General features: G+C 29.0%; 1 protein-coding gene and 1 non-coding gene across 2 annotated transcripts; both read left to right on the forward strand.

Annotated features, from left to right (window-relative positions):
* The first annotated feature begins 8,680 nt into the window (after window positions 1-8,680).
* Window positions 8,681-24,620, forward strand: LOC136987372 (uncharacterized). Its single transcript, XM_067285113.1, has 3 exons — window positions 8,681-8,699; window positions 21,092-22,438; window positions 23,601-24,620. Exons 2-3 carry the CDS (start codon window positions 21,136-21,138, stop codon window positions 23,813-23,815), a joined length of 1,518 nt encoding a protein of 505 aa, XP_067141214.1. The 5' UTR covers window positions 8,681-8,699; window positions 21,092-21,135; the 3' UTR covers window positions 23,816-24,620.
* LOC136987512 (U6 spliceosomal RNA) lies at window positions 12,347-12,452 on the forward strand. Its single transcript, XR_010882619.1, has one exon. It is a non-coding gene; the product is annotated as a U6 spliceosomal RNA (small nuclear RNA).
* Window positions 24,621-25,991: the final 1,371 nt, after the last annotated feature.

Raw genomic sequence — 25,991 nt, forward strand, 5'->3', positions numbered from 1 at the left:
GATGGTGAAGAAATGGGCCCAATTGGCCTATATCCCAGACAGACCACCCATGAAAAAGTCTCGGATTCTTTCTGAAATTCCTCAGAGCGATAGACTGACGTCTTCACCTTCTAATGAGTTTATTTGTTAAAGACTAATCCGTTAGAGCCGGTTTAATCTGGTATACTGCATACTGATCCATTAAAGCTGGTTAAGGCCTTAATGCAGTGTTTTTAAACCTTTTTTATCTCACGGCACATTTGGATTTTTTGCTTAAGAATATATATTTTTTAGTACATTATGTATACGTTTATTTATTATAACAATGAAAAACTCGTATAATCAATTTAAAGAGGTTTTAATTTTGCCATGTACACTTATTGTACTTTGGGCTTCTTTTGAAAACAATTTATTTAACCTTCAAAAATTTTCGCAGCACTACATTAATGGATTAAAACTAAATGAGAACGTACTTTTTATTTCGTTCTCTTCCTCGAAGACTTTTCTTGCCGAAAAACCTGTCCAAATGTATAAAAAAAAAAGTGATAGTCTGTTGACAAAAAGTCTGGAGAATAAGGTGGATGGGGAAAGAATTTCATTTGAATATTTTCATTTTTTTGACGAATAATTAAAGAACTGCAGACCTCCAAGTGATGCTCCTTATCTCTTTCTATGAGTTTGTGTGGTACATTTGTCGAGCTTCTTGACTTTTCCTAACACGTTTAGATGTCAAGAAATGGTTGAATAATAATAACCTTTTCGCGATTTCCCGGACAGTCAGGACATTCTGATTCGATGATGTTTTTCAATTCTGATTTTTGAGATTTGTATTCTCGGAATGAAAGTTTCTGCTGCCAGACGGCCCACTCACTTACGTAACCTTCACCAAAAGTTTCATTGGTATTTCGGGTTGCTTCGGTTTCATTACGTCCTTATACTCGAAAAAGAAAATTATTTAATTTCCTTTTTTCCAATGCCGTCAGAAAAAGTACTCTTAAGCATGTGGAACTCTCAATATAAATGAGATTACATTTTTCATTCATATGTTATATGTGTACTCTTCCAATTGCAAACATACAGCACTGTTCACATGGGAAAAAGTTGAACTACAAGGCCGGAAAGTTTAAGTTTTAAACAACGGCCATTTCATTTGCAACAACCAATATATCTACTTATCGTGTAATATCTGTAACTATTAATTACTTTAATGCACAGACATTTAGTAAAGTTCATATTTATAATTTAAAGCTTACTATATAAGCAAACCTTTTAAAATATTTATAAAGGTGTTTAAAGAGCTTAGTTAAAATTTTAAAATAAATTATAATGTTATCCTTCTATTGTTATTGCCGGGTGCTCCGCTCTGTGACACGTTTAAGCAATATAAAAAAAAGAGATAGTTTTTTATATTCTTATAATATAGTTAGACCCCAATTATCTATTAAAATAGCCGAAACATATATTAATTAATAAATAACTTGGCCAAGACAACAACAATAGAATATGAAAAGATATTCACAAATTTGGAAAATGTCTTCATAATTGTTCTTTTCTACACCTCAGGAACAGAACAATTTTTACGGTGGAGTCGACTTTTTATTCGATACTTCAGAAAGAACCGTGCAAAAAATTACTAAAAATCTTAGATCAGAAATAAAGACCACAATAATAAAAATTTTGTTAAATGAAAAGATATTGGGAGTTTTGGGAGTTTCAAGTATTTATAATTGCAAAGCTGAAATAACTACAACAAATTAGTGAAAGATATTGATAGTATCAGTTTAAAATTGTGTTATCTGATAGGTTTCGGTTCGGATGGAGCTGGGGTTATGATTGGAAAACGGAAATGAGTTGCAAAACTACTCAAAGACAAAATTGATGGACTTCTGCTTAACTATCATTATGCCAATTGCCGATTAGCGCAGTGACAAATGATAAATGAGCAAATGGTGCTTCAGCAGCAGCTTGAAAGTGCTCAATCAAATATTTTTGTTTTTCAAAGTTCTGCAGTCGAGATGTCTTCCAGTCATTGAAAGAGTGCTGGAACCTGTTTTTTTTTTTTTTTTTTTTTTAATATTATGTTAAGAACCGCCTCCGACTTTTTCAGAACAGCCATTGATGAGCCAAAACACCGGCTTCACCACTCCAATTTCAGACCAGTGAACAAGAAAAAGTCACACGGAGCAAGGTCCTGGCTGTATATAGGGTGTGGAACACATTCGATGTTTTATCTGGTGGCCAAATATTGGGCAACAGAGTTGAGTGATTACATTATGCGTCAACCAAATGCAAGGACGACGCCAGCCAATGGGCCGGGGGGGGCAAGATGATGTAAATTGATAGAGGATATGAATTGTATGTAGGTAAAATAAAAACGATTCATAAAGTTTTAATCATTTACTATGTACCGAAAAGAAATATCTTAATTAAAACATTTTTTAACATACAAGAAGCCTAAGAAGATTATTTTAATTAAAATTTAGCATTTAAATAATTTTATTCGAATTTCTAGGGGAGAGCAGCTGCCCCTCCTGCCCCTGCCCCCCCCCTTGGTGACGCCCTTGACCAGATGGTTGCAGTTCAGGACTTTTTCGTCGGATGTATCTGACCAGGATCTTCAAAACTGACGTGATACTGCACAGTAACCGTTGTATATTGGGGCACTTCATGTCGGTAAACCATTCTACTGTAATCGAAGAAGAAAATCGCCATTATCTTTACCATAGATCTAACAACTTCCATCTTCTTCGGCCATGGGAAATTTGATCAAACCATCCAGTATTGAATATGTGCCGCATCCTCTAAATAGTAGGACCTTCCTCAGTATGACTTTTTTTTTTTTTTTTTTGTTTGTTCTATCATCTGAAATCGGAGCTATGGGGCCAGTTCTCATCAACAGCTATTCTGAAAAACTTATGAGGCGGTTCTGAACATGACATCGACAGATAGATCCTAGCAAGTCTTCCGGGCTGCGCCAAGTGCATACAACTCGATGGGTACTACTTCGAAAAAAGTCATATCATCCTGACTTTGCCTAATGTATTTCGTGAATAATAAATATATCTCACTCTTTTCTGACTCACTCTCGTATGTAAGTAATTGTCAAAAGCATGGCAAAGAAAAGACAGACTTAAGTGAAATGAAAGCAATTTTAGAACGTACTATATATTTTATATACTGTATTTTTATATTTAATATGTGTAAAAATATATAAAGTATAGTATATACACATAGGCCTACACATAGTTTAAAATAATATTAATATTATTTTAAACTATGTGTGGGCCTGTTTTTTGTTTTCAAAATAATTACTTTTTTCTAACTATTTTTCACTTTTTTCAAAAATACCGTGTGTGCCAATACTTTTGTACACCACTGCATATCGTATAATGTATTCTTGAATGTTGAAACGTTAGCATATGTACACGTTAAGTGCATAAATATTATTATTTTCCACCTTCAAGATTTCCAGATTTACCTATAATATTCTGTTTTTCAAGAATTTCTAAAGAAGCAAATAACCCAACAGTATTTCACTTCTGAAATTCTTTTTAATTATTATACAAAATATGGCAATTTTATGGTTTTAAATCATAAAGACTAGAACGAAAAGTTGCTTTCAAAATGCTAAAAAGTTGTAACGCAAACATCTTTAGTAACAATACCGGCTTCACTTTAGAATCCTTTTCCTAACTACTGTTTAATAAGTTTATTAAACAGTAGTTAGGAAACTGAAGATTTAACTACTGTCAAATAAGTTATTTATTTGACAGTAGTTAAATCTTCAGTTTCAGCGATCATCTAGACAAATAATTTCTGGACAGACACTGAAGTAATATACTTGCAAATCTTCAATTCATAAAATAAAATTACATAGTAAATTTACATATTATGAATCATGAAACAAAAGATGCATTGGCATAATAAACAAAAAGAAAGAAACTAAAATGGCAAAATCAATACTTTTAAGTATATTTAAGTTATTATGCACGAGATTGAGTACGAATAAGACCCGATTTCTTTATTTATAATAAGATATGAGTTTAATTACTAATTTAATTATATTTTTCTGTAAACATCTCTGTTTATTGCTTAAATTCAAGTTTTACAGGCACTGTATTTTGTTCTTTTGCTGTTTTTTCCCTGTAGGACACCAAGACGGATTTTTTCCAGGTCCACAGTTGGGACGACTGGTGAGACCACGACTGTGGGACCGACATATTCGGGACAAACCGCCTATAAAAAATTATTATGGTTGCTCGCCCGGATTCCATCCTGGGTGTCTCAAAGCGACAGGCTATGGGAGACCGTTTAAGATTTCTATGAACAGTGCCTGTAAAGGCACGCACAGTTCATAGAAATCTTAAATATATATAAATGTGAACATATATAATTTTATAAACGTTATTCAAATGTAATTTTGTCAACTGTAATTAAAAATGATTTAAGTTAAAGTCATTAGAAAATTTACTAAACTTGATTTATAACGAGCTGTTTAAACATGTATGGCTAAAGAGAAAAGAAATTGGTATATCACGTTTTAATTCATAAAAGGAAATTTCGTTTTGAATGTCTAGCAATTGCTACCAAAACAAAAAAGTGCATTATTTTTTCTGTACTTTTTTAAAACAATGTATAAAGAAAGATTCGTTATATCTTCAGGAATCCATCTAATATTTACGTGAGCGTGTATTGATATCGTGATATATAGTTACATACTAAGTTTCGTGTATGTCTAACTACCACGCGTTTGAATCGAGATAGTGGAAGAACAATCTCTGCAATACTTTTTAGATAGTTTTTTTTTTAAACGTTTAGCGATTCTTTTTATTCTTTTTTGAATAAAATCTACATCTTCAAACAAAGAATTTAAATACTTAAAATTTTAAAAATGTATTATAGTGTTTAACCGGCTAAAAATTCTTAACGTTATCACTTTTGAGTATAATTTATACTCTCAATTCAATTATACTTTTGATAGATTATAGAAAATAAATAATTCTCCTAAATAAAAGAAATCCATAAAAAATAAAATATTTCTATATTTAATAAATAATCTATTATTTATTAATTAAATAAAAATAATAAATTGTTTCTACTTCTAAATAAAATAATAGATATTCAGAGTTTTTACAATGATATACAGATATAAAAAATTGACAAAATGTATATCAAACTGATAAGTTATAAGTATATGAAACTTTAGCTTTATATATGTATTTAGACATATGTACAGTACATCAAACCAACTGCGGAATGTAATTCATACAATGAGATTTTATTTAATAATTTTACGAATTATATGCAATCACAGATTTAGATTTTTTCTTAGGGAAAGATCAATAATAAATTTTGTGTAAATTTTTTTTTATAGATAGATCTAAGAAAAGTAAAGTTAATGGAATGTATATGCCCTTCCACTCCTTCCACTCTAAAATTCAATATAGATTATTTAACGTATAAAACACTGTATGGGGTTGTATAATATAAATAAATAAAACACTTCAATTATAGTACTTTCGAATAATAATACGGTATAGTTTTATTAGTTATTTAACTTAGTTACAATGTATTTTATATTGTTATTATCCTGGTGTTCGTGTTTAAAATCCTTAAACCAGATAAGTCACAATTTTTTAATTAAAAATACAGGCTACTTCTACTCATAAAATGATTTACAATTGCTATTGTTTCAAATGGAAGCTGATCTAATGTTTAATGTAACTCACGTAAGTCCATTTTGGATATTTGTTTGGAATACTTGCAATAAAATAATTTTATTTTAGCTTTTATTAATTATGATGATTCAATATTGCGAATTCTTTATTTATTTTCGCAACTGTTTATTTTCTCCTTCCCTTTTCTAAAGGCGATATTTGCTATTATTTAATAATTAAGATAAATAGGGTAATAAAGTAAATTTCATTACTACTATTATTATCAAAATATTTAAAGGTTAAAATGACTGTTAAAGTTAGTGTTCAATTATATTTTGGTAATTTATCTCAAATTATATTTCTCTAAAATATTCAGAAATGATGGTCGGATGCGTGATCCGGGAGAGCAACTCCTCAGGAATTTCTTATGGGAGTCTGAATAGAATATGTCGGGCCCCTTCCCTCATCACTCGCCTGCCCCCATTGCAGGCCTGGCCGAATCCACAATTGGCTTGATTAAAAAAGACCCAGTTCATGGAGGAAAAAGAGCCAAAAACGAAAACAATATTCAGAAACTTGTGCTATAATTTAAACTAATTAATTAGAATTTCTTTAAATAATAATCTGAAACAATTAGGTTTTTTTTACAGAAATAATATAGATAAACATTTTATTTGTTCTTTAAAATTTTAATTTTAAGTTGTTCTCATTAATAATTGCAAGAGGTAATTCTTTAATTTTTAAAAAACAGAATATCTACAGTAGTGAATTAGATATTTAGCTGTGTTTTGTGAATATGCTCTAAACGGATCAATAGCTTCTCCATTTTGATGTAAATAGCAACAACAAAAATTTCTATTATGATATTACTGTGTCAGTTATTATTTAGTTTATTATTCAAATATTCTGCGAATGATAGACTATAATTGCAAGCATTTCATCATAAATAATGAGATCTAATAGAGTAACGGTTTGTTTTTGAAGTACAAAATCAAACAAAAAAATATCATAAAAAGTGTAAATTCGTAGAGATGAAACCTAGTCAAGTACAAGTTAATGTAAAACGATAAAATCGATGATATCCCATCGTACCTAACTAAAGTAAACAGCGCATTGCATAATCTGCAATTCTGAGAAAAATCACCGCTCCTTATCTAATTATCAAGGTAAATATTTCTCTTTATTTTATACCAATAAGATATAATTTTTGTTGTTTAGCTTTAATTAGAATTAGATTTTCTCTTTCCAACTTATTACTCCATTCAATTGAAATTCTAAGCTTTCCCGTTGACCCAGTTTCACCACGGTAAAGTTGGATTGACAGGGGCAATTTCAGTTCTAATGTTCAGAAACCATTTCTTTGTAATTACTACATACATTTATCTGAATAATTTCGAGGATAGTTGGAAAATGGCCAGTTATTTAAATTTCTTTACACTTTCCAGATAAAAATATTTGTTTTCTTATATTTAAGTTATTTCGCTAAATAACAGAGATTCGTTTTAAAAATTATCACTATCTTTGATTTATTTAGTTTTATAAAAACGAAAATTTATCTGGAAAAGTATTCAAAGTACGCAAAATTTGTTGTCAGAGTCAATAGCCGATTCTTATCTTTGGATCGACTGATGCATGAATGATGCAGAGTTACGGCCTTCACAGAGTAAAGAAGAAATATCACCTTAGATAGCTTCCGTCAATAAAATTCTGAAGCTACAGAACGTTACGCTTGAAGAAAGTCGGTCAGAAATATCGGCTAATTGTTGGTCGAATGTCACGCATCGCTGATGCCTAATAACCAGCAATTAGTGAGAGCACGGAATGAAAACTACGGACAACGAATTCAACGATAAATATTTTAAAAAACTGATTAATGAAAGAGTTTCTTCCGACAATAAGTACTTCTTTCATTGGAAAATCGCTTCGAAATTGTTTAATTTCATCCACAAAAAGGAAAAATAAAGCGAATAAAATGTAAAAATGTGATTATCGAAAGTCTTATTTATGTGTTACTTTTACGATATTCTTTAATATTAGTTTTCTTCTGTAATGTAAAACAAAATTAAATTATTTTATCTTATTGACGTAATGTCTTGTTGTGATAAAAAAAAAAAAAAAAAAAAAAAATTCTCTGAGATCCTGTCTTTGTATTGTTTGTATGGTACAGTACTGTACATATCTTCGGAAGTGTTTGTAATAACATATTAAAGAATTATATGCCATCTCCTGCCATCTTGAGAAATATTAACGACTGACTGAACAAGGGGAACCTTCCACAGTTTGAGTTGAATATATTCAATGGTAATTCAATGTTATTGTAAATGAAAGAGTATATGGTCTAAAAAAAAAATTCGAAACTACTAATAACTTACATAAACATTGTCAATAGAAGATATTTACATTATTTGAGCTTAACATAAATGTAGTCGCTTGGATACAGAGAACGTTCCATTTCTTGAAATGGGAGCCAGCTACAAGAAGCAAAAGTATTTTCATCGTAGTAACCTTCAATAGCGTTTACAATTATATGCTTCTCTCGGGAATTTACAACCATACATTCATTAGTATTTAATCGTAAATGAGGATTTTTTCCTCTTCCATTTCTATCATTTTAAATTGATATTACTTTTATAAACTTGCTATTGTGTAATTTCAGTTATATAAGATCACGGAAATAATTTTGATGCACGAAAATCTCTTCTTATGATCGTAACTTTATGGTCGATAATCATCAAATGAATAATCGCGTCTTATAATCGTTAATCTAATACTTAAAAATATAAATGGTTGCACCCCTTCTGGAGATGTAAATACGCAACTTTTTTTTATTTCGGACGAGTGGACACGAATATAGAAAAGGAACGGAAGGCGATTGGAAATGCTTTCGCTACTACAGAAGCGTGACGTGTCACACGCCAGATACGAACCGTCACGTACTACGTGTAGTAGTATATGTTTTATCTCAATATAGACGTGGACTGCGTGTGGATCCGCTGAGTTGTGTCCAAGGAGAATCTCCGTTCCTGGAAAATCGAGGACGATCGCAATTGTTTGTATACATCCGTAAGTTATTTATATGATTAATAACATAAGTACGGTTATATTTTTTCACTCTTTTCTGTCTAATGATGTTGACGTCAACGTAAATCTTGCAAAAATAACCAAAATCAAATTGAATCAGACTCTTGTGAGGAATGAAAATTTTTATATTTTATTCGAAATTTTTCAATGAAGAATTGAGTTATTTAAAATGTAAGAAAGTAATGCATTTGGTAATTTCGTTAACGTCTGTTCGTATGATAATTGAATGAATTGAAAACATTTTTCAATTCACTGAAACATCGAGTTTTTCTTAAATAAATGGTTTTGATGTGTATGGGTATTTTAATTATTTAAAATTTGTTAAAATTTATAATCTAAATAATAAAGAAAATAAAAAGTATGCTTTTTCAGTTTAATTCATAAAAAATTACAATAATGTTTAAATGGCCACATAAATGCAATATTTATTTTTTGTTTAATAAGAAATAATTTTGCGGAAATTCTTTTCGAAATCTGTAAAGGGATTTAGATTGATGGGATAAGGCAACACACCACATGGACGATCTCCCGGGAGGACTGACTACGGGAATTTGTTTTATATTTAGGTGTTAGAGATATGATGTAAACCCAAAACTCCACGTGGCCAGCCCATTGGTCGGATGCGACCAACTACCATTGCTCAGTGGTTTTATCTACTCGGCTACTGGTGGTCTCGAAATCTGAAAAACATCTTTTATAGGTTATACTTGAAAACTCTTCCGATTAATTAAATTTTAGAATATCAGAAATTCATAAATATTTCATTTAAAAAGTACGGCATAGTACTTAGCCACCGGTGTTAACCGAGTATATCTAGCTTAACCCAACATAATAATAATAAATAAGTTATACTCGATTTGAATTTCAATTAAAACGTAAAAAAATAATTATTGATGTTTACAATTCCAATGATTATAAAATAATTTATTATTTATAAAAATAAGTTACGAGATAAATTGAATGAATGATGAATTATTAATCTCTTTGTAGAAAACTGAAATTTCGATGCATTAATTTAAATAGATGAAATGATAAATATAGAAATGTACCATTATGTAAAATATTTTATAATTCTTTCATACCATTAGTTTAAATAAAATTAATAAGAGAATAATGCTAATCACTTTTATTATAGTAATACAGAGTAATTTAAAAATACAAATTTGAAAGCGTATAGAATTTTAATCGGAAGATTTGTAGAATTTGTAGAAGGTTTGGCATTAATTTATAGCAAAATATATCAAGTTTTTTCTCGAACAGTCATTTTGGTTCGATGTGAGCAACATTGGTGATACGGCAGACACTCCATCTGAATTAAATTCCTTGGCAAACTTGAAGCAGCATATCTGTTGTAAATTCAGTAACTGCGACGACGATTCCAGTTTTAAGCTCAACGAAATTTGTAGTCAATATTTGATGAAATCCAAAAGAGAGGTGTCAAATCTGGGGAATAAGTTGACCATGCTATCCGCTTGCACCGACCAACGCACCGACTCGACGTTTATTAAGGAAATTTCGAGTATTTGTACGGTAGTGGACTATGTCAAACAAAGTTGATGTGTTTTGCTATAAATTCACACCTCAAGCAACTCTGCAAGTCTTTTGATTAAAATTCCATAAGCTTCCAAAGTCGTAAAGTCTTTTTTGAATTACCCGCTACAAGGCAAATTCTAACTATTCTTGCATGAATTTATGTTTCATTTATATTGTACATTATATTGTACTAGAAGTGATTCGTAATTTAATAACATTAATGACCAAGTTAAGATCACTATCTTACATATTACGATAGAGAGATTCGAGCAATCCGCATTCATTGTAACGTATATTTTTAGTAATTTCTTGTAAATAATTAATAATTGGGAAAACTGTTAATTTATAACTCCTTTTTTATTTTCTAAAACAAAAAGACTAAATTTCTCACTAAAATGAATAATTTTATTAATAGTTTTATCGAATATAAACTTAATAATTAAATTTTTACACATTAAATAAGAACTTTTTGTAATAAATAATGAACGTACTAAACCAAATTGAATACTTTTATCAAATTCATTTTGTTTGTATTAATTCAAATTATTTACAGCATTAAAATTAAAATATTTAACAAATGGTCTAAGCGAAAAATGACGTTCCTAACAAAGTCTATGGGTGGCTGGATGGACGAGACGGTTAAGGCTCCAACCTATCATTTTGGGGGATCCTGGATCGACTGGGCGAAAAACACTAGAAATTTTTCATGGGCGGATCTGTTCCGAATATGTCGGACCCCGTCTGTCGTTACCCGGCTGTCCCTATTGTGGGTCTGAATAAGCATAGAATAAGAAGGCCTTCTTAATGTGCACAGGGCGGAAAGAGTCCAAAAAAAGTCTCTAAACAGGAAACGGCGCGATAGAGAAGATAAGATAGACATATTGCCAAATACGATTATTATCTTTGAAATTTATTGAGTTGACCTGCAATTTTTTTATTCGGCCGTTGATTTTTATAAAAAACGACCTAAAATGACTTAAAATATTACTTTTTCGTTTAACTTTTAACTATAAAATTCTCTATAAAAGAAAATATGAAGAAGAATGTATTTTTATGTTAAAGATACGCGCATAAATGTTTATAAAATTTATATATGCTTATATTTTTATACCATATTTATTCTGATAGTAAGCGCCATCTAATAAGCAAGCTGAAGAAGTTAATACCACGTGGATAGCGCGCTGTTTATCAGAATAAATGCACATTATAAATTAATCAAAAAACATTCTTTATCATGGAAATAATTTTCTATAGTTTAAAGTTTTTAAAACGGTTTAATTATTTTAGTGTTTTTCATTTACAATATACACAGCGTGTATTGTTTTTAATTATTTAGTTCTAGAGAATATTATAAGTTCTACTGGAAAAAATTAATTTTGTTAATAATTGTTTTCCTATAATTTTGGAATATCTTGCCAAATTTATAAAAAAAATTTTTAATTTAAAAAGTTTATATTTTACCAGTTTCTGAATTAATTTATATTAAGTCCATTTGTTACAGCTTCAAAATCGGATGTTCACAAAGTATCTTAATTATATGGGGTGTGAATACAATTTGAAATTCCTCATAACAGCGTAATATAGTAGTTTTATTCGCCCCATAATAATGTAAAAGTTCTATAAAAGTGTATTTTATTTTACAAATTAAACTGGCGTAACCAGGGTGGGGCCCGGAGATTTCCTTTGTGACGAAAAAATTAATGTAAATGCTGAACATGGAAAAAAATTTTAATTGTGGAGTTAACTAATGATTAGTAATTTACATATATTTTTTAATAAATTTTAATCCATTATATAAGTATTAAAAGTAAAAATTTATTCAAAGTGTGTAATAATTCGTATCATATTTTATTTGGACCCCTCTTTTCGTTAGTTCATTCCACAAAAACAATAAAAAAACCTAAATGAATGTTTTTTTAAATCGTTTTTGTGGAATGAAGTTGAGTTCTCTCCTAGCTTTTCCTTGAAATAATAGCCTACTTGTAAGTACACTAGGCCTATTTAGGCGCAAATCATCTTAAATTTTAACTGTGCAATTTTTCATTGGCGCAGATTTGTAAAGTACTGTATATATTATTTTAATATTAATTAAAATTGTACAACTTCGGACGTACATATTCTAAAATTGGAACGATACAGAGAAGATTAGCATGGTCCCTGCGCAAGGATGACACGCAAAAAAATATTAATTAAAATTATTATAGTTTATCTTCGCTTGAAATTTACGATATAATTCAGTGTACGTTTATGATAATTAAAATTTTTTATAGTTATACTTACGATACTTTCCCACTGTCGCCGTTTGTCCGTTCTTCGTTAATCTCGAGAACGGAGTTTTATTTGAGGAGCCGGTTGAGGGCCGGAGGTCACGATTAATTTTTAAATTAAAATATGATTAAGAATTGCAGTCTGACATTGTAATAATGTCACAATAAATAAGATTTTTTAATATAAATTCGCGTCTAGAACGAGCAATTATTTATTGTAACATCGTCACAATGCCGGGCTTCAATTTTTAATCATATTCTTAATTTATTCAACTTAAAATATGTTCTTCATCTCAAATTTGTACAGGTAACCCTTCATTAGCGCGATTAATTAATCCCTCGATGCCATCGCGTATAGCAAACTCTCGTTAATCAAATACTGTACAGTATATTGGTACTACGGAGTTTTAAAATAAGTTTCTAAACAAAGGATTAGCATGTTAGCAGCAGTGTTTTAAATTCCACAACCATCGTAATTGAACTATATATTAATATCTGTACAGGAAATCACCCTCGGCACGAAAATAGCAAATTCACAATATCTTATTTGCTGAGAAAAACATATCTGTGTTAAGACGGCTGTTAATCTACATATTGATTGATCGTCCTGTGATTTGTTCATGTTGTACACACACCCACGTGTAATATAAGCTATATTTCATATTATACATTCAGATAGAAATCTATTGTATTTGAATCACGCAGTTTCTTTTATGAATAGACAGTATTAATTTGTTTAATGGTGAGAATCGTGTGTTCGTTCTTATAAATCACGCCAGAATTGTTAAAAATAAAAATAAAAATAGGATGGATAATTACTCTGTCTCGTTAACTGATATAAACTTCCAGCATATATATTAATTATTTTGTACAATTTGCTAATAAGTTTATAAGTTAATTTAAAAAGTAACTTAGTGTTCAGTTGTAATTGTTTCTAAGGCAACGTTTCAATTATATCACGAAATCACAAATGAGAAAGTAGAAAAAAAAGAAGTGAAATTATCTTGTTTATTTAGTTAATTAAATTACCAATTTATTAATTAAACCGGTTTTGCATTAATAAAAAGACACAAAAACTTATTACTAATGTCAAATAATTAAAAATTACTAAGCGATTTAATTTCAGTACACGAACGAGCGTAAAAACATTCTTTGCGACAAGGTAATATGATATGGTCTATTTAATTTAGTATTGTTATATAATAAATATTAAAACACAAATTATAGCAATAGTTTCTGATACTTTTCTACAAAAATTACTTTGATTATATTTTCTTTCCTCAAAAAACAAATTAAAAAAGTCAAATACAGTTCAAACCTCCGTATAACGTCCACTGACGGGAACATATAAAATAGCAGTTGTTTTGAGGTTATTTTGTTCAACGTTTCTGAAAATATAGTCACTGTTTAGAGGTGGCCATTTTTGGAGGTTCGACTGTAATATGGTATACGATTGACATTAAGTTGAGTTAAAATACATCATTTGAAAAATGAAATTCTAGAACGAGAGAAATGATGTTAATAAAAAGTTCCTACATTTGCTGTTAGCATCGCTAATGGCGGTTTCTGCTTGTTCCATTAATTATTTCCGATTTATTATTTTGTATTTCATTCCTTTACTAGAGCGAATGATTATTATTCTTTAAACAATTGCAATTTTTTTAATAAAGGGACGGAAATTAGCTTTACTGTCATGCAAGTACTAAAGTAATAAATTCAATTTTTTCCCCTCTAATGCCACATATTTTTTCAGTTTGATATAACAATAGTAAAGAAAGTTTTGAATCTATCTTGTAAAAGTATGTATTTTTTTATGGTGTACAAAATTTTATTCTTTTACAAGCTTGAGGCTAGCAGATTACTTTAAAAGCACAGTATGTAGTTAAGGTTTTACACAGAAAACAAAATTCCTTGCATATAAATAGGAATTTTGTGTTTAATTTTAACGTTATTTTCTTTTGAAGTAATCGCTTTTAAATCTGAAACAAAATGACGAAATATAATAGAACCTGTTTAAAACGGACCCTCTACTAAACGGAAACCTGCCTAAACAAAAAAATCTCGGAACGGAACGGAACAATTTTCTATATTAAAAAATTTGTCTGATGCGGGAACGAAAGACTTTTTGGGCAACAATTGCGTAAAATAACCCGAGTAAAGAGAAATTTTTCGGCATAACAACAGCTAAATTCTAAATCATAATTAAAGCATATTTCAAGGATATTGGTTTTTACACAGATTTGTTTTCCGTGTGTACGCATACAGTATATATGCTTTCAACATGTCTTTTAAACATAAAACACTTATATTAAGCAGTTATAAACACGAATTTTCAACACATTTTTCCGCATTAATAAAAAAACATAATTCTCTATAAAAGAAAATTCTGGCCGATACCGTCGGTTCCGTTTTAGACAGGTTTTACTGTAATTGAAAATAGATTTTGTGGAATTTTTTACGCATTAAAATAACTTTATTATTGATACTTTTATACTGTCAATAATTCTTGCTATATAGAGCGTAACGAATATCAGAAGCGCAATTTAGAAATTACATAGTCCGTTAAGATATATTTTTATACTATTAAACGATTAACGAATTTCCAAACTTTAATATTTGATTTAATTTAATCTATATAATTATTCTATTATCATATTACGTTATATAATATTTATAGATTAGTTAATCTATTCAAATCTATCGTTATTCCGAAATTTAGTTTTCGTAAATGATTTTTATATATTTAAATTATTAGAGAAGAAATTATAATATAAAATTTAAGAATGGTTATAGTGTTAAATACATGTTTTCATTTAACGATCATATTTGATTTAATTATTCATTAATTTTTAGATATTAAAATTTAATAAGTTATTCTTGGTTTTGTGTAGAAAATTTAGCAATCCGGCACTGCTCGAACGTTATAGCTTCACATTCAATGTTCAGTAAGACTTTCAGTCTAGATTTTCTCAGAAAATTAATGAGTTTCAGGTGTTTAAGATAAAATATAAATACAGTTAAACATGGAAATAATGATATTTATTGAAATTATATGAAACCACAATGAAAAGTAAGTAATATTGAAACAACAAAATAACTTTAGGTACAATGTAAATGAGAAAAGAAACGATAAAAAGAGTCGTAAATAATGAATTTCTCCCTTATTTATGTTTCATTACTTTAAAAAGTTTCTCAAAATGCACGTTCATATTCATCAATAATCTAATGAAAATTTTTTTTTCTCATAATATTAGGCTATATTTTTACTGTAAAAAATAAATCACTTTTTTAATTAAATATTTCAAAAGAATTATTACTGCAATAAAACTTTTATTTTGTGAAATATTTTTCTTAAGTATTTTTATCAAATAGGAATGTTTTAACACTGCATTTACTTTATACATTTTTTAACTTGCATTTCTATCGAGTTTTTATAATCTCTATAAATCTAGATTTTTTAAGTCAAACCTTTCAAACGTTGATATTAGATTTTCTAAAATTGTGTTTGTAAAATAATGGAACTTTTTAAGTTTTTTCCCTGCTGGAAAATAGTATATCACAGGGTAAAAAACTACATTAATGCCATTTTCCGACAAATAAATGTAGCTATTACATCCAATTTTTAGATTTTTTTTTTGTTTTCCATTAAGAACAGATTAAAATTCAATTTAATATTATAAGTATTGGATGATAATAGAGCTAATATATAAAATTCAAGAATGAAGGGATGAATCTGGAATGGAAAAAACTTGATTATTAGTTAGACGACTTTTAGCGTTTAGACAATCTGAACGTTTAAGACATACTTTAAGTAAACTTTCTAAGATCCACGACTTAAATAAATAAATAAAGGTAGTATTAAACTGTGTTATCTCCTAAACAATCTTTAAAACGTATCGCTCTTTAGAGAAATTTTCTGGATTCTCTGGTGTATAATGTTTAAATTTTATATCACAGAAAGTGTAAATATGGAACAAAGATAAATAAAAACCATTAACTACATTTCGCTTTAAAACACTGGAATATTTCCAGTAATAATGATAATTAAAATCTCATTTCTATTCATACACAGCTAGATTATAAACTTTAAAATATTGATTATTATACTGTATTTAAAAGATTCGTCTGATAACGTTATTGTAATCTCATAATATGTCACTTCTTAATTTAATAATGATTCAAAAATCTCATATTTTTAATCAGAAGATTTGAAAGTTTTCACTTAATGTCGTCGATAACCTCGTGTAAACTGCGGTGTATAAAGGAAACAAATTTTACCATAAGTTAAATAATATAAACAAGTTATGCTGTAATTTGGCATTATAATTGAACACGTTAAATGAGGGCTTGCTGTTTATTTCTAATTGAAACATTTTAATATATATATTTTTTGATGATGATAAGAAAATTATCTTGAACCATCCATTTTCAAAGCTTGAGTATTAAATAATTATTCAATCGTATATTTATTTATTGGGCTGTCTTCCATACTTTCTGATTTGAAATAATGCAGTGGAAACTGTTTTTCCGTTCAGTCATTTACATGATCACCTTTATTTAACGGTTAATATTTCGAAATATCGAGTTTTTTCCGCCATTTTTAGTCAATGAAAATATCAGACAATTAAGAGGTCACTTGATTGACGTTGTAAATAGAAATTTGCTGCTTATTTCTGAAGTTTTACGTTAATTAAATAACGATACTATTAATAGGAAGGAATTTAAAAATGTTTCTAAAATATTAAAGGATGGCGGAATGATTCGTCATACATTACGGAAACGGAAACGATTACAGCCAGAAGTATATACTTGACATATGTAACATTTTATTATCAAATTTTAATTGATTATAGTAAATATTCACTTAATTTTTTTAGTAAAAAATAAATGTAAGAAATTATGTTTATTTTCTAATTTTATAAAATATTAATGCAAATAAAATCGTAAGGTATTTTCGATCATCGGTACGATATCTTTGACAAGTCTTTCTGCATTGATAGATATTTAATGACCCTCAAACTTCATTAAAGCAGAAAATTAAACTAATTATATTAAAGTTAATTACTATATCGTAAAAACAGTCTTATTTTGATTTATGATTAGAATATATTGAAATTATTTTTACACATCGTTTTGATTTTTGACTATTTTTAGGCCTAAATAAATTTCGGTTTTTCGATTCTTAATTTTTTTAGTTTTTACAGAACATTTTAAGACACTGTAATTTCTATTTTATTTATTTACAAAATGAAAAGGAATTGTTTAGAAAATAAAATAAAAATTTTAAATTAAACTCTAAAGAGAGTGAATTAAAGGAACAAGATAACGGAACACGAGGGCGATCTGCCAAGGAGGACGTTTCACGAGCATCATCCTATGGAAACGGGCCTCTATTTAGATGTTAGAACATGAAGATAATTCAGAAAATTCCACGTGGTCAACCCATTAGTCAGGCACAAACCTGGGATGAACTATCTTTGTGTTAAATCTCAGAAATTTTTCGGGAATGGTCCGTCCGGATAAGCGAGGTCCTTCATCATCTGACCGCCCCATTGAAGGCCTGGGGGATACGGCCTGGTTGAACAAACAGTCAATGGATTTCAGAAATGATAAAAGTAGTAGAAAAGATTCTTATAAATCTATTGTTTCTTCATAAAATCATTATCTTCATAAGATGATAAATTATTATTAGAAGTTGCTCTCGAACACAAAATGGGCTTGATAAAAGGCCTCTTAGTGTTTTCGGTGCGGAAAGAGTTAAAAAAAACTACTCCCGTGTTTAGTGGTTTTATCCACTCGATCAATTTGTGGGCACAACTTGAAAGCCAAATAGAAAGATTAACATAGATGGAATTTAAATAAAAATTTATATTCGAATATATTAATTAATATTTTTTTTAAGAAAATAAACGATCATTTTATAAAGCGAAAAACGTTTTTGGTCTGTATGCGGAGTGATGTTGGAGAAATAAACTCAGACATTGTTCAAGAACGAGTATATTAGTTTGTTTTAATTAAAGGTTATATGTCAGACGATACGTGCAATCTTGGTTATTCTGTACTTCTTATACAACGACATCTAAAAAAAAACATTTACAAAAATAATAAGTTTGCCAAATTGGCTAGCGAATGAATTTAATAAAAACAAAAACACTTTCGCTTAAATGGATAGGCTTCCTCAGTTAATAACGAAAACATTCCAGAACTGACGAAGTCTATCGATCTGGGCGAAAGTGTGCTTGTTTTCATTAAATTCACTTGCTATCCAACCTTGCAAATTTATTAGTTTTTCAATCTTTGTACCAATATGCAGCAGGCAGGAAGGTCATCATATAAAAAAAAAAGAAAAAAAAAACCCTTCGAAAATTCAAAACAAATAAGTCTTTTACTGGAAGTAAGATACGTAAAGAACATATTAAAATTCTTTGTCGGTAAATACATATGGTGAAAAAGAACTACCTATTATAGGAAAATTCAAAAATTCTAGTAATCTTGTGAAATACAATATTAACAACCATGAATTATTTATTATTCAAATAAGGTATAACATCACAATAAGACGAATTGATGAAAAAAAGGGTAGGAAAGTTCTCTTAATATTGGAAAATGTTTCTTTGCATTCGAAATTACAATTTTATAACATAAACATGTTGTTTCTGTCAACAAATATTATATGTAAAATTAGACTATTTAATTATCTAAAGTTTAAAATTAAAAATTCATGCAAAGACAAATATTTAGTAAATTAGCTGGTGAAATTACGAGTATAATTGACACGTTATTATTAAACCATAACTTCATTACATAATATAGAATGGCATTTTTAAATATAGATGGAGATAGAAGAAACTACAGTTATCAAATGTTATAAAAGGTTGATTTTCATATTTAAAATAAATATGAAATTGTCCTCTAACTTGGGAAAATGAAAATGAGTTTACAGCTAAAAACTTAGAATATGAAATTTAGAATATGGAACGGCAAAATAATTATTAGGATATTAATTTAATAAGCTTCTGGATCTTAAAAATCGTGAGTAAATTGTAGAAATTTTCGACTAGGAATTATCTGCTGTAAAATCTTTGAGTGCATTACTGAAGATAAAGATCGGTGTGAAATAATAATTGTAATATTTAGGATTGCAATCCCAAAAGTTTCTTATTTTCCATTAATAATGTCATATTATAAACTCAGATATAAAATACTACTCATTCATTTCACACCAAAGAATGAATTAATCAATAGCGAGCGCCACCTGTTAATAAAAGCTAAAATCCAACTTCTCCGAGGTCGTTGTTCACGGAAATCCGGTAACTTTAGATAGTATACACAGTTAATTAGTTCTGGTCTAAACAGTTAAACAGTAATTGCTCGTGTTAGGAGCGAATCTTGAAAATTCCTCGTTAAAAGAAGAGAAATATTATTTCCTTGGACTTTGTCCTTTGGGTAAGGAATAGTGCATATCCATTTCTACAAAAGCTGTAATGAAGATAACTCGGTTTTAAAGCGTTAATCAAGTTATAGATTTCTTTATTTCCAGTTAAATATGAATGTTTACAGATGCATGTCTGAATTATCCCGATATAGTTTTTATATATACGAAGTTCATTGTATCCGAATGAAATTTTATATAGGCTCACGGATTATGTTTTCTCGTAGTCTACTGTCGATTAATGCTTTATTAATCTTAAAATTCTGAGTTACGATTCCGCTTACCGAGGCCAGTGAGAAGAGAGAATGAAAGGCAGTTATCACCCTCGAGGATCTTTCATTTATCCAAAAGTAAGCACAAATTAACTAAATTTCATCCTTGTATTATTATCCATATCACTCAATCAGATAATATTCAATTATTTCAATGTAATTCAATCCTGAAATCTCGATATTTGTATCTACTTTAATCCCAGGATTTTTGGATTGAAATTTTTCGATGGGATCCGGGATTATAATGCAACGTCTACAGACAGTTTCCACTGTATAAAATGATTTTACATTCGATTTCTTTTCGTTTATCTCGCTATATATTTTATTTTATTCGTGCTTTTTAATATTTGTTAGTTTTAAATATAATTCTTTCTCACTTTGTAAGAACCTCTAAGTGAAATTTACTTTTCTACGTCCCAATCTGTCATAACCTAATTAATATTTGCATCGTATTATTAATTGATTTCACATAAACTAATTTTATTTTATAATTTAAATTTTCCGAATGTAATGAATTTGCACTTTAAATTCAAATAATTGAACTCATTCATGATGTTCGATTTAGGTTTAGTAAGATTTTGTTCGATTCGAATAAACTAAAAGTATGATGAGTGAATTTAACATTGAAAAATTCTTTCAATAAATTTGCGTTTGGATTTTCTGTAGAAAAACAATACAGTATTGTTTCAGTATTGTTCCAAAATTTCGTATGTAGGCTTACATTTTTAAAACCATAATTTTATTATATTAAAAATCTAATATACTTATACTTATATATATAATTATACTTATTTATTAATTTTTTAAATAAATATATTCTTATATATTTTAATAATTAATAAATTGAAATGTTTTCTGTTATTCTTTCAGAGAAAACAAGAAAAATTTAGAAGATAAAATGAATAAATAAAACTATGAAACTAAGACATCATCTGTTCATCGGATATCGTAAATTTAGACGTAGAATATCTTCTTCGTATTTTAATGTATTTCTGATTTTGGTTGCTTCTTTGGGAATATTCTTGCTACTTACCAGTATACAGTTTAATGAGAATTATCGAACGGAGAAAGTAAGGTACCGATCACCTCATCGTCACAATGATTTTCAATCGATAGTGCAAAAGAAAAGTTTCTACACGGAGACGAAAATAGAATTAAAAAATACCAAAAGACCTTTTCTAAATAATACTAATTTGGATGCCTTAAAAAATAATGTAAATTTAACAGGTGCCTCGTGGGTAGATGAGTGGAAAATGTGCCATGGACATCCAAATAAGATTTTCGCTTATTCCGCCTATTGGGATAATCGTGGAGGTGCAGCGAGTGTTCGTGTTATAGGTGCGACTCTGACACGTTATAGCCCTCCTATTGAATGTTTGATTCGTTATCCGAATGGTAAATCTGCCAAATCAGAAGCTCAAAAGAAACTAATGAAAGAACATTGGAATTTGAAATATTCCACGTATTTTTTTAACTGTCGTTCTCCAATTCCCGAAGAACCTGTATCTGTAACCATTGGTATTAAAGATAAATTGAATATGTCCATCATTCTCTTCGTTCATCGCAATAAAGAAAATCTAAGTATCTCGAAAGGAAATATGGCAGTCTGCGTCAAGCCTCTTCATTATTCTTACAATCGAGCAGTTTGGCTAGTAGAATTTATAGAGTTCTATTCGCTTATGGGAGTTCAACATTTTTACTTTTATAATCATACCGTAGGGAGGGACGTGGATGCCGTATTAAGGAGCTATATAAATCAGGGTAAAGTAACCGTTCTGCCATGGAATTTAGATATTAAATCACAGAAAGAGATTCGTACCGAAGGTATTTTTGCATCTCTCAACGATTGTTTATTCAGAACTATGTATCGATTCAAATATGTGGCCATGGTTGATTTCGACGAATTTATCGTACCGAAAAAGCATAATGACTATTCTAGTCTTCTTAAAGATTTGGAAAAAAGCAGTAGAATGAAGAAAGGAAAACCGGGAAGTTTTGTCTTCCGCAATACTTTCTTTTATTTATATTGGGAAAATGATACTCGTGCGTACGGAATTCTGCCAGAAACACTACCTGGAAACATTCCCTATCTTCTAACACAGTATAAAACCAAAAGAATGAGAGGAACAATGAGATATGGTAGTCGCTCCAAATTTATAGTAATTCCGGAAAGAGCTTTGGAAGTAGGAAACCACGTAGTTTGGAAACATATGTCAGGTAAATATGAGTATATTGATAAAATATAAATGTAAAACTAGAGAATTGCGTGAAATAATTCTAAACGAGAAAAGAAAAATAGCTTATTTCAAAATTTTAAATATATCAGATCGCATTTCTTAAGATTCGAATAAAAATTCTAATGAATTTATGTTGGTATTTATTTTATATAAGAAAGCGTAATATTATATAATAAAGATTAGAGTTGCAGTAGAGTGAAATTAAAGACAATTAGAAGTATACCAATGGTAATTGGTCGAAAATAAGATAATATATACATATACTAGTGTTGGTAATAAAACCTGTTTTCAAGATCGATTTTGAACATACTGTACAATGAAATTGGTATCATTATTACAGTATCTTTGTGTTTACTTGCCATTTGTACTTTCCCAGCTGGTATACATAACAGAAGGAAAGTATGGCGATCGGTCAAAAAATGCACTCTCCAAGATTTTTACATTTTTGGACTCGGGATCTTGAAACGTCGAGAAATGGAAAAAAAAAAAAAAAAAAAAAAAATTCGGGAATAATTTCTGTATGCATAAATGTTAGTGTGTGTGGCATGATTTTGTTCACCATGTTTGAAGCTTAATAACTTCCGCGCTTTTTGTCGAAAATTTCTAAAATTTTGCAGGGAAGTTTGTTTAGTAGGGAATTGATGCTATTAAATTCTGGTGATAAAAGGTTAAGGAGTTGGTAAGTTAAAGGGGGTCGTGTCATATCTTCAGTACGGTCGGACTTAATGACGATTTTACTCGTTATTAGCATTTACAATTTTTTTAAAACTCATCTCTATCCTCAAAATTAAGCTTCTTGTCATCATATAATAATTAAAAATATAAAAAGTTTTTAATAATAAAATATGATAATAGATGGTGCCACGAAATGTTACCGGAAAAGTTAAGGAACTCGTTGCTGGATTTTTTGATATTAGTTGACAGTAAAATATGCTTAGATTTAAGATGATTCCACATAACTAATGTACTACCAGAAAATTTCAGTGTAAAATTTCAATTTGACAGCATTAATATATATAGGTACAGTACCTATATGTTTGCTCCTTCTATCATTTCTTAAGATTATTGTAATTAGTGATAAAATATTTCTTTTACACTTATATTAGCACTATATAACATTTAATAATTTTAATATATTCTAGGCTCATTTCCGGTATTAGTCTCAGAGAAAGTTGCCTTACTTCATCACTATAGAATTTGTGAGTTTGGTGGATTCGACTGCACCAAAAAGCCTTTTATGATAGACAGAAGTGCGCAAAGATTCAATACCACTTTACTTCATAATGTTAATCGCCAGTGTAAATATACTTTTCATGGTTCCTGCCCGAAAGCCCCTCCTCTTGGTTCGCCTTGGTGAGAGATTGAAACAGAATTATCTGATTATAAAATAAAAAATTCAAGATATATGACGAAAAATAATTACCTTGTTCGCAATTTTTGATATTTACGACAAACTAAAAAAATGAAATTATTTTTTTATTGTTGTCATACGAAATACCGAAGTATTTGTATTTTGGATCAAGAACTAAGTCTACAAACTTTTGATATAGATAAGTCAACATTTGAAGAGTACTTTATTCAATTTGAAACAGCAACTGAAAAAAGAGGCTACTTCTTTTCGGTTCGAAAGTTCCTGTAAAAAAGTATCGAGTCTTATTTGAAGATTTTATAAAGTTAAAAAGATATAAAATCTATTTATTTATTCACTGATGTTATTGTTTGAAAGTTTTAATTTTGAAGTCAATAATTTGTATTAATATTTAAATTACAAATTAGAATTAATTATAAAGAGACAATGTACTTGAATAGTGTAAATACAAATAAAATGTAAACTCAATACTTTATCATTTAATTATAAACTCGTAACGAGAATGTGAGAATTACTGATATTTATGAACTGTATTTATTTTAATTTAATAATCAAAAGTGATAAAAATAATGTTTTTTAACTCTATAAGGTCTATAGTATTAAATGCTCGTGCATAATAGTTTTGTTACGATGTTAAATATCCGCCTGTGTTATTTACGCCTTTACTGATTATATATGAAATATATTCATTACACTGCAATTTTATTTAATAAAAGTCACAGAATTGTTTTATTATACTTGTTAATTAACATCTTAACTGTTTTAATAGATTTTAAAATTAGTTTTATGATAAGAAAATGACCACAGTGTCTTTTGAGATTGAAGATTAAAAGATTAAAGAAAATAAAAAATTTAAATTATATTTTCCATGAACTTTCGTCCACGATTAGTTTATTAATAGGTAAAAGTAGCAATATAAGTGAAGATATTAATAATGGATAGTGTCTTGAAAAGAAAGTACCAGTAGTTACGTTTTCCTAACGTTAATTGTTACGTACTTGTAAATCAGAATATGTTTGTTATAACAAGCATTGAAATTTGTAAATATTCTTTGTATATAAATAAATTAAGTGCACTTAAATGAATTATGTTCAAGTTTTTCTTTTCATAATATCGTTTAAAATATTTTAAAATAGATTTAAATAAAACTTAAAATATGAAATTCAAAAAGGACTGAATAATAATTTTTATAGTCAGTTAAGTTTATATTTTATTTATTTTTCTAAATCAACATATTGTATAATGTAATTAATTGAGTTTATGGAGTTTATTAGTTTAGTTTATTCTTTGGACACTAAGAAGGCCTCTGTTAGTTAATCAGGACCAGTGGATGGCGGCCAGGTCCAGTGGATAGAGATGGAACCAGACATATCCGAGACAAATCACCCCCCCCCCAAATTTTCTGAGGTTGCTAGCCAGGATTCCATCCGTGTCTCCCAGAGCAATATACTGACGCATTTGCCGCCTTGACAATCTTGCCATCGTGTATAGTAGAGTATATAATAAAAGCTCACCAAAAGTGAAAGACAGAAGTTTTAAATGTTTACAAAAACACGATTTTATTTAAATAGCACTTAAAACTTATTCAGAGAAGCAACGTGAATAAAGCACGAAAATGATCAAACGGATAAAAATTGGATAAGTAAGAATTCATGTTCATAATACAGCATATTTTTGTTAATTAATGTCATAAAATGTAAGCATTTTAAATTAATAGCTTCTTTTTAGATTTTTAATGCATAATTTAAAATTAAACACATGTTGAAATGCTAATTATTTTTAGATACGTGCGTTAGAAAACTTATATTCAAATATAAGTTTTCTTCGAATATTTTTACCTTCCCGACTGTTATATTTAACAGAGGGAAAGTATGACAATCGGTCCAAAAAGACCCTCCCAAGAATTTTACATTTTTGGACCACGGACCTTGAAACATCGAGAAATGCAAAAACCTTTGGGGGTTTGTGTGAATGGCACAATTTTGTTCACCCCTTTGAAGCTTAATAATTCCTGTACCTTTTGTTGAAAATTTCTGAAATTTTGCAGGAGAGTTTGTGTATTAGGAAGATTGATGCTATTAAATTTTAGTGGTTAAAGGTCAAGGGGTGGGGAGATATCAGGGATCACATGTCATACTTTCAATGATGTCAAACTTACCGTATT

The sequence above is a fragment of the Centruroides vittatus genome, unplaced genomic scaffold (genome assembly GCF_030686945.1).
Source record: "Centruroides vittatus isolate TY-2023 unplaced genomic scaffold, ASM3068694v2 contig_1218, whole genome shotgun sequence".
In the NCBI taxonomy this organism is placed as follows: Eukaryota; Metazoa; Arthropoda; class Arachnida; order Scorpiones; family Buthidae; genus Centruroides; species Centruroides vittatus.